This window comes from Adiantum capillus-veneris, chromosome 26, assembly GCF_014529385.1.
Source record: "Adiantum capillus-veneris isolate H3 chromosome 26, ASM1452938v2, whole genome shotgun sequence".
Lineage (NCBI taxonomy): Eukaryota > Viridiplantae > Streptophyta > Polypodiopsida > Polypodiales > Pteridaceae > Adiantum > Adiantum capillus-veneris.
Window position 1 is genome coordinate 39,430,394 of NC_140956.1, and position 13,638 is coordinate 39,444,031.

Below are 13,638 nucleotides of genomic sequence, written 5' to 3' on the forward strand. Positions count from 1 at the left end.
GTCAAACGGAACGGGTTAACCAGGTGCTAGAGGATATGCTAAGAGCATATGTCAACAAAAAATAGTCAGACTGGGAAGAATACTTACCTATTCTTGAGTTTGCCTACAACAGTACTAAGCATGTCACAACAGGTTTTAGTCCTTTCATGCTCATGTACGGGTTTCAACCTAGGTCACCAGTTACGGTGGGATTGGCAACCGAAAAACTCCAATAGGTTAAGGATTTTCTCCAAGACCACATGGATATGCTGAAACTTGCTCGTCAGAATGTCCGGCAAGCACATGATCGGTATAAGAAATACGCTGATGAGAAACGTCGGCAAGTTACCTTTGAAGAAGGGGAGGAAGTATTTTTATGTGTGCGAGAACATTCAAAAAGTCTAAAAACTGGACCGACACCTAAATTATCTCTCCGATATCGTGGGCCTTTCAAAATACTCAAGTGAGTAGGTGATCGTGCCTACGAACTATTACTACCTTCACATTCTCGCATTCATCCGGTATTTCATGTAAGCCATCTACGAAAGCGGTTACATGGGGACGACAATGTCATTGACCAACAGGTTTTGGTTGATTACATTGAACCTCCTACCTTACCGCATGAACCTTAACGTGTTCTTGATTATCATGAGTTGCATACACGTCATCACGTACGACAACAAGCCTTAATCAAGTGGAAAGACCGACCTGAAGAAGGTGCCACTTGGGAAAACATTAGTGTTCTTAAGAAGAAGTTTCCCACTTTTGTTTTTGAAGAAGAAAACTCTCCTTTAAGGGGGGAGTAATGTCAGGACACCGGCAAGGCCGGACTAGACAAGGCAGGGCCGGGCTAGGCGGTGTGGAACGGGGAGTCCAACTAGGGCAAAGGGCCAGGGGCATGCCTATATAAAGGATGGTTGGGTGGTGGACTCTCAGGCTCTAGTCACCCCTGTCTTACAACAAAAGCCTTGCCAAAGTGCTATTGTCGAAAATCCTGCATTGTCTCGCCTAAGACATGCCACAATCGCATGCGGCGCATGCATATAGCTTCTTCAATGTGGAGTTCTCGGCCTCCATCTTCTCCACCAAGATCAATACACCGCTACACTCCAAGTATTAGTAATGTTGTGATACTAGATATGACCCCGTACTCTAATGTTACTATGCTCACCTTTCTAGTTGCCACCCACCAATATACGTGCATTCTCAACCACTGCGATGGCTTCTCTTGAGTCGGAATAGATGCCTCCACCAACAACACATTGCCCTTGGCCAATATATCAAGCAGGCAATATTTTCTGCAATTTATCATTGGACAACATTTTTAAAAATCAAGAAAAACAAATAGTACTTCGAAAGCAAATAGTACTTACTCCGTGGGATTAATGCGTGCCCGTGCAACCTCGGAGACTCTGAAGGGGGTCATTTTTCAACCCTTCTCTCCCCAAACCACAAAAAGAATGCATTTTTGAAAAAAACTTTGCGACATTCTCAGGATTGGCTATGACCGTTATCTCTAATCCCTTACACACAAAAATTCTCGGTCTCTTTTACCGCCAAATCATAGCTTGCCTTGTAATTATCTTCGTGCATGGGGTACTCTCTACTCCCCTTGACTAGCAAATTCTATGTTTTGAGCCGATGCGTTGCGTCAAACTTCCTACAATAAAAATTGCCAAAACAAAGTGATTTTCAAGCAAAACCACATGTACTTACCTAATGCATGTGTATTATAAATTTAGAATTACCTTCCATAGTAGTTGTGCTAGCAAAGATATAGATAGTCTAAGCCATTTTGATCGGTTCATTATCATGCCACTAAGTGCCCTCTCAACTTTTGCCCTATCTTCTTCGTTAAATTTGTCCAATAAGGATTGTGGGTCGGCAAGCGCTAATTTTTGCATCATAAAGATGTTGTGGATAGTGGTGTGAGGCATATGAACTCGTGTAACCCTATTTTTAAATGTAAAATTTTACTAACAATTAATAACTCAAGTGCACCAATAGAATTATGAAGGAACTTACTGGTTTGCTGAGCACTAATAAAAATTTTGCCATCTCCTCTGGGTCAAACTTCACAATCATGCACTCAACCTTCGGTGTAGAGAATTCCCACAATGCCCAATCTTTCCACGCATGGAGTTGATGATTTTCATCCTGTACAATGATCATTTTTTCCTCCATGTGAGAGCGCTCAAGAATGTCTTTAATTTGATTATCAAACATAGCCAACATCACTAACTCTCTCCCATAAGTGCCATGCCGATCAAATGCTATATGATCTTGTCTAGGAAAAGCTTGGGACACGATGAAACGAGCCATCGTGGACTGGTAACCTCTTTCGTCTATAGAGGTCGTGAGTTTTCCACAAAATCATCGTTCGTTCTAATGGTCAGATTGGCCAAAAGACCACAACAACGGATGCATGGCAACAATTGATTGTATGGCACAACATGTATATCAATCCAGCTTGAAGAAAGGTGGCTATCAACCACATATCCAAAGAGATCGGTAAGAGGGTCATTACCCGTGTTTTGTGCTTCTATGGACATTGATGTGACTGCACCCTTGGACGAAGGTACGTGTGTAGCCATCAACATTGACACTCTATGGACATTGATGTGACTGCACCCTTGGACAGAGGTCGTTGCAAGGAATCGCTCTCTTGAGTTGTGTGGAGAGACATTTCTTCTTATCGCACTAATTCCTTGTTAGAATTGACATTTTCTTTATAATAAGGGTGCCAAAAACAAAAGAGCGAGAATTCAATGGGCGAGGGAAAAAAACATAGAAGGAGGAAGCTTATGGCTTTGAGGAGAAAGGTGGAGAGTGAGAGTGATAGTTTAAGAAAAAAGAGAATGGAAAGTTTGAGGGAGGGGGGAGAAGGTTTGAGAGAAAAGAGAGTGAAAATTTGAGAGAAAAGAGAATGGAAAGGAAGAGGAAAGGTTATAACAAAGGGATAAGGAGAGGATAGTGAAATGAGAAAGAGGGGTTTTTTTGGAGTTCACTAACGCTTATCGCAAAAGAAAGGTGGGGAATGAGAGCGAGAAAAAAACTGACAAGGAAAAAACCTTTTATAGGCAAAGGGGAGGAGGGGGGACAATAGGGGCGCTCATGTGGACTACGGGACGCTCGTAGTCCACACAAGTGCCTGGTGTGATCGCTCATGGGACCTCGCGACTGTCGGTGGCCACATGGATCGTGTGGCAGTACACATGGTGTGCCACGTGGACTACGGGTGACCCGCAGTCCACGTGGCAAAATCACATGGCCACCAACAACCGTGGGGTCCTGGGAGAGAGAGAGAGAGAGAGAGAGAGAGGGAGAGAGGGAAGCCGGGGGGAGACGTGGAGAGAGAGAGGGAAGGAGGTGGGTGTTTGGGGGAGGAGTGAAAATGTAATTTTTAAAAAATTAATTTAATATAGATTTCAAAAAATCATTAAATAATACTAATAACTACTAAGATTAATATAAAATACCCTTAACTCTTTAAACACAATCAAACACTCTCACTCTCATTCTTTCAATCTATTGTTTATTTTTTCACCTCTACTATCATGTCGTGCACTATAGTCTTCCCTTCTTTTGAAAGAGTTTTTTCCTTTACCAATGGAAAGATTATTTTTGGGGTTAGATATTTGCAAGAGCATGTTGCGATGTAAACATTCAGTGCTCTACATGCCATTGCCATGGTTGAGAGTGAAGAGTTGATAGTGCCACTAGAGAAAACAAGCAATCACTTAGGAGAGGAGTTTAATGTTGTGGGAAAATCTTTCTCTACAAAGTTTGTGGTGCTAGTCGAAGATGACATAGTCTCAAATCTGAGTGGCATGGCTTCTCCTTTGGTGGATGTTCCCTATATAGACCTTACGAGTCCAAGCAAGGAATGACTCTATGGGGAGCAAGCATTGCAAAACTCTAATGAGGTAAGGAGAACAAATAGTATTTTGTCATTTTTTAATGCAATGACGAAGCCCAACACCTTGACGAAGCTTCTTTCAAAGATGGTGGAAACCAAACAAAGTGTCAAAAATTCCAAAGGTGTATAATGGTAACATGGTGTTTAAATTTCGATCGACCTTAGGAAAGGTTTATCCAATGGATGTTATGGAATATAAGTATGATCCACACCACTGGACCAAACCACAAACCTCGAACATCGCATTTTCTGGAGTGTGTCACAAGAGTCATTGTGTAGGTGTCCTAAAGTGTCTCAATGAAAGTTGTCCCAAATTGATCAATTTTGGGAAGTTAAACACAACGCATTTCAATGGCAGTATGCTAAAATTATCTTGGATGGGTGAGTTTTGTGATGGACTTGGAGGCAAGCTTACTTGCCACTATTATGAACATCCACCCATTTGTTTGCGTACATTTGATTGGTTCGTATATCATATCATGCCAAGGGATGAAAGACTGAGCAGATTACTGGTACATCAAGGAACTCAGCAGCATGACATGAGGGATGGTATGTCCAAAGGACTCACCGATAAAACCAAAGAAATAGTTGCATGAGTTCTCAGTTTAGATAGACATGTAGGTGCACGAAAGGTACACATGTGTGTGGCAAAGGAAATTGTGACAACAACTTTGATGCAAGAGGGGAGCTCTAGCCATGTACTTGGCGAGCAAGAATTTCTAAATGTTGTTGAAGCAATGGCCCCTTAGTGGAGGATAATTACTTCTTTCTCTTGTTTGTGCATATTATTTCAAAGTAGCTTAATTCTATAATACAGGTTTTGTAGGTCCGTGGTAGCAACAAGAAATGGGCCAACAAAGGAGAGCTTTGGTGTGGACTATTTGCTTTGGCTAAAAAGGGATTGCACATATGATTTTTTTCATATAAGCAGGTTTTTCGAGCAAGGAGCAAAAGGGGAGCGGTGCTTTGTGTTCAAGATGTCTATGATTGGCCCTGCATCTGGATTGGATCTGGTTAATTGAATGCGACAAAGTGGACCTGGAGATCTTCGACACGCTTGGGCGCAATTCAATCACACTCACCGAGTGGCGGATTGGGTGACCATGGCATGCCATGTTTACGATCCAAGGCTAGTTATTTTCGGAACATATTTCTAAAGTTTGGCATATCGAAAGAAATGACCAACAACATGTATACTAATATGAGTGTCTTACGTTATAGCATGCAAGATCTCCTCACTATTGCAACTTGTGAGATGAAAGAGGAATACATGGAAGCACAAATTCTAGCATTTCATAAATGAAGTTATGGATGTGAGAGAGCGGATTTCCATGGATTCATGGCCGACGAAGCTCAAGCCAACTGGAATGCAGTTTGTACCGTGTTCAATGGTGGGAAAGGCAATGCTCTACATCATCAAGAGCAATCTTGCCTTTTCATTGGAAGCAAAGCATGGTGGACCACACAACAAGTACATTGTTTCTTCATCTCAAAAAACTCACAAAGATATGTGCAAAAAGTGGCACTTAGAGAGGCAGTTGCAACAGAGTCTCGTCTCCTTCGACAATGGTGGCATAATGGAAATTGCATGGATAGAAACATCCCCACAATGGACTCTTGGTTGAGTTGGTGGGAGGTGCATATTACACATCGGGGGAGCATCATGACAGCAGTAGATAGAAGTACTGATGGGGCAAACACTCCCAACTTGGCTGAGAGTAAGCATGGGAGTTGGCTTGCAGGCGAGGGATCCAAAAAAAAATCTTATTATATGATGCATGTACTTCAGATATGGAGAATGCAATACTACAAAGCACGAAGACAGTTTCTTACTCTCAAGGTAAACATATTGGAAATGGTCTTTCATTAGAGAGACTCTAGGAGAGAGTTTCAAAAAATATTCCCCATATGACCATACACATCTAAATTGATGCACACATTGGTTTGGAATAGATTCATGCACAAAATCCCAATTATGTTGATCCAAAATTGATGCAATATACACTCTATTGGGTCAATTTTTAGATCTATTAGCCCTTATTGCATGTATTGTCCGTTATACACATATAATCACAAATACTTTATATGTCACAAAGGGCTCCACTTAAACAACGAGGTGAAAGGCGCACATTGGTATTTCAAAACAAAATAAAATGAAAAAGAAAGTATAATACGACAATAAAATAAATAGATCCATTGAAAAATCGAAACAAATGAATATTTTAATGCTTTCATAAGAAAAATAGGTTTAATAAGCATAGAAAATAATAAAACAATTGAATGAAATGGACCTTTATGAGGTCTTTAAATGAAAGGACTCTTTCACAACGCATTTGATTAGAAACGATTGTATTCAAACCCCTTGAAAGCTTTTATTAAACAAAGTTAAATAAAAAAAGATTCAATCTTAGACCATTGATTGTCAAAGACAACACGTGCCTACAAGACACAAAACAATCATGGATTGTCCAATTTAATAAGGTACTCTACGAATAAGATTTAACACGTGGATGAGCATGGTGTCTCATTTAAGCAAAAAGTCTTGAGCCAATCAAGTAAATACTAAGAAAAATTCCATTATGTCAATACTTTACATCATGGGATCAAAATCTTATGAATACACTTTTGGTCTAGAGCATTTGAACTAAATCAAACACACCCCAAAAGTGTTGGATTCAATTCGCACGAAACCTTTAGAACGGGTGAGAGTGGTGGCCAATCCACCAAGAAGAACTTAGTAGGTGGAAGGGTAATTTAAGTCGTCAAAGGGACTGCCCTTTCGCCAAACTGCATTTACACTCTTAGAACTCTGAAAACTTACAATGACGATCAAACTTTCCCACGAATGACTAGCTTAACACAGCGTATGAACTGTGATTTGTACTAGCATGGAAGAATTTTAAAAATTACCTGCATAATTCGTATGCCTTCACAGCAACGCGATCGGACGCAGGGAAATCGAAGTCCAGAATTGTTGAGCGATGAGGAGAGCAGGGGATGCGATGGCGTTGATGCTGCGGCAGGCATTGATGACAAGGGAGGAGTACAGGGAGGTGAGAGAGGAGGAGAGAATCTGGAAGCACCTGCAGCGTCCCCTCTCCCTACTGGCCGCTGCTTCCCTCTTCACTTTTGTTGCTGTAGGTGCCTCTGTCGCTCTTCACATCGTCTTTCCCAGCGGGGGTGGCAGCCCCTTCTGCTCCAAGCATCCCATCCCTGCTTCTGGAATCACCGATGATTCCATGCATTCCTACTACTTCACAGAATATGAAGCAACCCAATACTTTTGGCTTGTTGCCTTCATCCCCACCTTCGTCGTCTTCTTCGTTTCTGCTGTTTATCTTTTTGCAGGTAATTCTACATATTCACTCTATTGGATCATGTTGAATACGATTATTCGTTGAGTTACATTTGTAGTGGTTATTTTGCTTGTGCATAGGGATGGCTGTGGCCTACTCAGCTCCAGAGAGACATGGATGTGTTAAAGTGGTGGAAAATAATTGTTGCACTTCAAGGAAAGGTATGTTCTATTACAAGCGGTTTTAAGCTAAATCACCACCAAATAACACAAAAGAATTGTGATAGTAAGAAAAGTTGGCGTGGCCCATGTTTTGTAGTGGTTAAATTTTGGGCGCGTGGCTTGGAGGTTGGAGTAGATGGATTAAGGTCTATAGGATCCTTTCCCCAAGATCTCTCCTCACTTGTTAGTGACCTAATCAAGCCTCATATTTATCAAGCAACATGGACATGAGCAACATTCTAAGTAGTGTTTTTTTTCCTGTTTAATATATGAGATGTCCACTATGTTGTCTCATATCAAGTCTTGTATATTGTTGCAAATGTGTAACTTTTGACTATTGGAGGCTATTCAAATAATTTAAATTTGTCCATATTACACATACTCATCGTGTTAAAGTCTTCCTGATCTTTAGCTCATGCTTGCTTGTGTCTCCGTGACCCTTTTTCCTCCCATCTTGTAGGCTTGTCCATCCTCGATTTCACTTGCAAAATAGGCAAACTTTCAAGGAGATGGCTCACCTCGTCGCAAAAGAGTGGATGTTCCATGCTTCCAAATGCTGTCATATGCATGTTCGTTGCTCCTACCACCTGTCATCTGCACACAAATAACAAGAGCTTCCAAAAACATTACTTTTATACATGTTGAAATTTTCAGCAAAACCCCTAATTTTCTATTGAAAACCCGAATTCTCCAAAATTGTCAGAATCAAAATTTGTTTGCGTCGAGAGCTCGTTGAGAGGATCAACTTTGCCTTGTGTCGGATATCCAAATTCTCAACCATTGAAGAGATCTTTAGAAGTCTCAAGAACATAGAAAAGCGTTTAAAAGCATGTAATTTCTGCTTTTTAGAGCAAAAACGAACTCCTCCTTCTCTTGTCGTTTCTTCTTCATCCCACTCCATAGATTCCATTTGTAGGTTGACATAGAACGGCTTTCTCTCTTGAATTTGTAGAATCTACACGTTCTTTGTCCATGCTGTTAGGATCGTGCTTGTCACAAAGTGATGACGTGGTTGCTCGCTATACACACACACCCTCTGGTGGGAAACCCTAACCCTAATTGGGAAACCCCCGCTGACGCGGTGAGCTTACACGTGGCAGTTGTACGGATCCCCATGTTTTGCGGCGCATATTGCGGAAGGCTGCAGCTGCAGCATTTCTGCTTTTGGGCCAGTTTTTCGGACTTGCTTTAATCTACGCAAGTTGATAAGAGAGAACCCCTTTTGCTTTATTTTAGGCAAGGGTTGAGAGAGAGGGGAAAAAAGCCCTTTTGCTTTATTTTTCAAAGCTTTTAAAATTTAAGCTTTTGAAGCTTTTGTGGGCTTTGCTTTTAGCATTTTTTGTAACCTTTAAATACGCGGGTTGGCCTCTCACAACTCAGAGCATCTGGAAGCAGAGTCTAAGTGTGAGCGCCTGCCCGCACTCTTGTACTTTGAACTCAGATTAATACAAAAAGAAATACCGAAAGGGGCGCCAATGTTTGGGGCCAATATCTCTAGGCACGGAACTCCGCCGGGCCAGTGTCGAATAAATTGTGAACTGTGAATTGTGTGGTTATTTAGTGCTGTCGCGGTAGATTCTTGACTTGGAGTGTCCAAGTCTGTTACAGTGGTATCAGAGCACGGCCGATTTCTCTTCTACGGGAAGTCCGATCCCTAATTTTTTTTTTCTGCGGCACCTATGGCCTCAGGCAAGGATCGATCGACTCCCTCTGCATTCGGAGATGCGGGAAGGGATCACAACGAAGATTCACGCGGGGAGTATGGCCTGCCTCCGCCTACTCAGGCTGAGCGTCAAGAGATGGAGCGCCGACAATTGATTGGCGATGCAACAAAGATGATGCTTAATTTTGCCAAGGACCTAAAAATGGCAAAATATATGAACAAGACCTCTTTGGAGGAGGTGCACATGCAGTGGTAGAAAACCACAACACCACCCCCAAAACCCGCTCTCAAGAAACCTCCTGTTCCCATGTACGTGACACATCCAACCCTATGTGTCCATGGACAAGCTACAGTACGACAAGGGTTTAGTCAGTCCAGTCAGTCTAGATTTAGAAGTGATCTGGCACTTTTGTGAGTCTGTTCGCAGACCGTGTATGCCTAGTCACTTAGTGTAGATGCATATCCTTTGGTTGCACACAACATGATCATAAGCATTCCCATCATAATCCATCAGAATCCTTCAGGGAATTTTCCAGTGCATTTAGCCTATTTTTCCTATTTTTGACATTTTCCACTTATTATTTTTAAGTGACTTTTGTTGGAAAGTAGGTAGGGCAATTTAGGTAAGAAAATATATAAGCAAACCAAAGTTAGCACTAAATGGCAGAAGAGGCAGCAGGAGCTCCACCGCTCAACAAGCAACTTCTCAAGCAAGAACTCTTGGGGGCGATTCCCTCAAGCAAGATCCCCTATTGTTCTAGCGTTTTTCAACAAGGAACATCGCCAGCCATCCTCAGTCACTAGCGCTTGCATTAGCATCGTCTTTCATCGCCGGAAGTCACAGAGAAGCTAGCATTTTTGGAAAGACCAGCATCCCTAGCGTTTTTGGTTTACAGCATCCCTAGTGTTTTTGGTTTACAACAGCCCAGCGTTTTTGGTTTCAGCCTCAACCTTGCAGATCCGGCACATGCAGTGATTTGCAGCCCTAAAAGACCATCAAGATCAGCCCCGAAAGGTAGCAGATTCAGCCCATGAAGAAGTAGCAGATTCAGCCCCAGAAAGACCTCAGTTTTCAGCCTTGAAGATCATCAGTTTTCAGCCCTAAACCTGCAGATTTTCAGCGTCAAAGAACCCCCGAAACCAGCCCCCAAATCAGCGTTTTTGGATTAGTCGCAGATTTCAGCCCATAGCGTTTTTGGACAGTAGTAGAAAGATTGCAGATTTCAGCCATTAGGTCGACTTCGTCATCCCCGTCATCATCATCGACATAGCCTAGACTTGCATCAGTCTCATGCATACCATTTGTACCAGATTGTGCAATCATAAGTAGACCACTCTCACCGACGAGAGTGGGGCCTTCGGAGGAGGGTTTTACATCTCTGGTGTCGTATCTCTCCTCTCTCTATCTCTCAGTCTCATACACTTGCACGCACAGTGTCCAGTCACTTTGTTTGTGATCATAGCATTCTCTCATTAAGAATGGAAGGCTCTCCCTTCCATAAGAACAAAAGGAACCTTGAGCACAGTTCAGAGCACTCATCTTGAGCAAAGCGCAAACATTCATTCCGCTGCACCTAACATTGGTATCAGAGCTTTGGCAGTGTTCTGTATCACTCAAGGAAAGAACCACAATAATTTTTTTTTGCTTGTTAAGGTCGCACGAACCCAAGTTTGCTTGGGCGTGTCGATTCCTAATCGTGTTTTTGAAGAATGACAAGAATCCCAGGAAAGAAGTGCTTGTCCAGCCTTCCCTTGTGTCTCTTTTCACTCATTGAGAGCCCTTGTGTCTCTTTTCACTCATTGAGAGCGGACCGTGCATTTAGTGGCTGGCCAATCGAAGTGAGGTGGGAAAAAGCAACCTTGGTGTGAGCGCAAGGCCGCCAAGGGGTGCGCCTGTGGAAAAGAGAAGAACTCGGGTGAAGAGAAGATCCTTCTCGAACACAGATTGCAAGCAAAAGAAGAACCTCAAGAACCCAAGAACCAAAGACCCCCAAGAACCCAAGTTCCTCGTGAACGTCAGAACCCAAGACCCACAAGAACCCACGACTTCAGAATGGTCATCACTCGAAGCGGAGTGGATACTTCGCTTAGAAGTGACGAGCATGAGAGAGGCGAAGAAGAATTTTCCCCACCAGGAGGTTTTTCCGACCCTCCCCCTTCCCCATCTACGTCAAGGATTGCACTAACTCCTATGGAGGCTTTGGACCAGATGTTTATGGAAAGGAAGTTAGAACGAGAAGCAAGAAATGCAGAAAGAATGGCAGAAATGGAACGCAGACACGCAGAAAGAAGAGCATAAAGAAAAGCAGAAATGGAGCGCAGACACCAAGAAAGAATTGCAGCCGCCGTCAAAGGAAAGAGCGACCAACAAGTGAAAGAGTTCTTGCAACTCGTTTCTCAAGCTCAGGCATAGTTGCAAGAGATTCGGGAAAAGGAGACTGTCTCAGACTCTTCTTCTCCAAAGCATGACACAGAGGATTTGCATGATTGTGAGCAGCATGATGATTTGAATGACAATGATTTGCATGATGATTTGATTGACAATGATAAGCATGATGATTTGGATGTTAACGATGAGCATGATGATTTGCATGATCAAGAGGTGATTTCTCACAAGCATGATGGTTTGCATGATCAAGTTATGATTTCTCACCAACATGATGATTTGCATGAAGATGACGTAATTGTTCCCAAGGATGATGTGTTAGTGGATGCTTTTTTTAGCGAAGTTAACCTCGTTTCAGATTCAATCAATCACGAAGAATCGATCTTGGCTTTCGCGTCGAGGTCCACAGATCCCCCACAAGAAGATGCGATAGATCCCAAAGAAGCGATCTTGGCTCTCGAGCCTAGGTCCAAAGAACCATCACAGGAAGTATTATGTGCTCGCATGATTGATACGCACGCATTGTTTGAGCGTTTCATTCGTGATCGTTTCTTGTATTTTAGTCAGCGTCTTTATGTGATCCCTTTTCCTAGGCATGACATATTGTTTGTTGAGCATGATACACTCATGAATGAGCACGGATGTATGCGGATTTCTCATGAAAAGCTGAAAAGTATGCATTCAAGGAAGTCACATTCCATGTCTCTTCCTTGGCACGACACAGCTTTAGAAAGAGCACATGAAAGTATGAGCACCAAGCATGGGCATTTCGGTTGTGAATTGCCACAGTTGATTTATTTAGATCAGAAAGACAAGATTCGATCTCATTGTTTGAGTGTGTGTGGTGAACGGGTTAGCACTCCGTCTCTTTGTTCATCTACATTGCATGCACAGTCTTTGAGGAAGACAAGATTTTTTCCACTCACTTTACATGGAATGGGTATGTTCATGTTTTTGTGTTGGAAGTGGGTTCGAGAATTTTCAGTCGTGGAGATTCTTGAAGAAGAAAGAAGCATGACTCTCGATAAAGTTGAAGCATTGAAGGAGCCACATAAGACTTTGTGTCGCTTTCGCCGCGGCCCAAAGAAGCAAGCGGTGTAGACCTTTACGAAGTTCAAGTACCGCACGACCCACACATCAGAGTGGGTCGACGAAGAGTCCCTTCCAGGATTCCGGATGCTATTGGCGATCTCCCTCGACGCCATACAGTTCGGTACCAGTACCTCACTTTGAAAAGGAGGGGATGTCACGTGGCACATCCAACCCTATTTGTCCGTGGACAAGCTACAACACGACAAGGGTTCAGTCAGTCCAGTCAGTCTAGATTTAGAAGTGACCTGGCACTTTTGTGAGTCTGTTCGCAGATCGTGCATGCCCAGTCACTTAGTGTAGATGCATATCCTCTGGTTACACACAGCATGATCATAAGCATTCCCATCAGAATCCATCAAAATCCTTCAGGGGAATTTTCCAATGCATTTAGCCTATTTTCCCTATTTTTGACATTTTTCACTTATTATTTTTAAGTAACTTTTGTTGGAAAGTAGGTAGGGCAATTTGGGTAAGAAAATATATAAGCAAACCAAAGTTAGCACTAAATGGCAGAAGAGGCAGCAGGAGCTCCACCGCTCAACATGCAACTTCTCAAACAAGAACTCTTGGGGGCGATTCCCTCAAGCAAGATCCCCTATTGTTCTAGCGTTTTTCAACAAGGAACATTGCCAACCATCCTCAGTCACTAGCGCTTGCATCAGCATCGTCTTTCATCGCCGGAAGTCACAGAGAAGCTAGCGTTTTTGGAAAGACCAACATCCCTAGCGTTTTTGGTTTACAGCATCCCTAGCGGTTTTGGTTTACAACAGCCCAACGTTTTTGGTTTCAGCCTCAGCCTTGCAGATCCGGCACATGCAGTGATTTGCAGCCCTAAAAGACCATCAAGATCAGCCCCGAAAGGTAGCAGATTCAGCCCATGAAGAAGTAGCAGATTTAGCCCCAGAAAGACCTCAGTTTTCAGCCTTGAAGATCATCAGTTTTCAGCCCTAAACCTGCAGATTTTCAGCGTCAAAGAACCCCCCAAACCAGCCCTCAAATCAGCGTTTTTGGATTAGCCGCAGATTTCAACCCATAGCGTTTTTGGACAGTAGTAGAAAGATTGCAGATTTCAGCCATTAGGT

The 13,638-nt window shown here is 42.7% G+C and overlaps 1 protein-coding gene across 2 annotated transcripts in view; it reads left to right on the forward strand.

The window, feature by feature from the left end:
• Positions 1–6,694: 6,694 nt before the first annotated feature.
• The window catches only part of LOC147423298 (uncharacterized), a 34,704-nt gene continuing 27,760 nt past the window's right edge, over positions 6,695–13,638 (forward strand). Inside the window, exons 1-3 of one of the 2 annotated variants that reach the window (XM_086502119.1) lie at positions 6,695–6,951; positions 7,040–7,246; positions 7,335–7,415. In XM_086502119.1, the coding sequence (XP_086358245.1) occupies positions 6,822–6,951; positions 7,040–7,246; positions 7,335–7,415 (418 nt within the window). In that variant the 5' untranslated portion in view covers positions 6,695–6,821. Of the gene's footprint in view, positions 7,247–7,334; positions 7,416–13,638 lie in introns of both variants that reach the window. The other variant, XM_086502118.1, reaches the window with a different exon arrangement.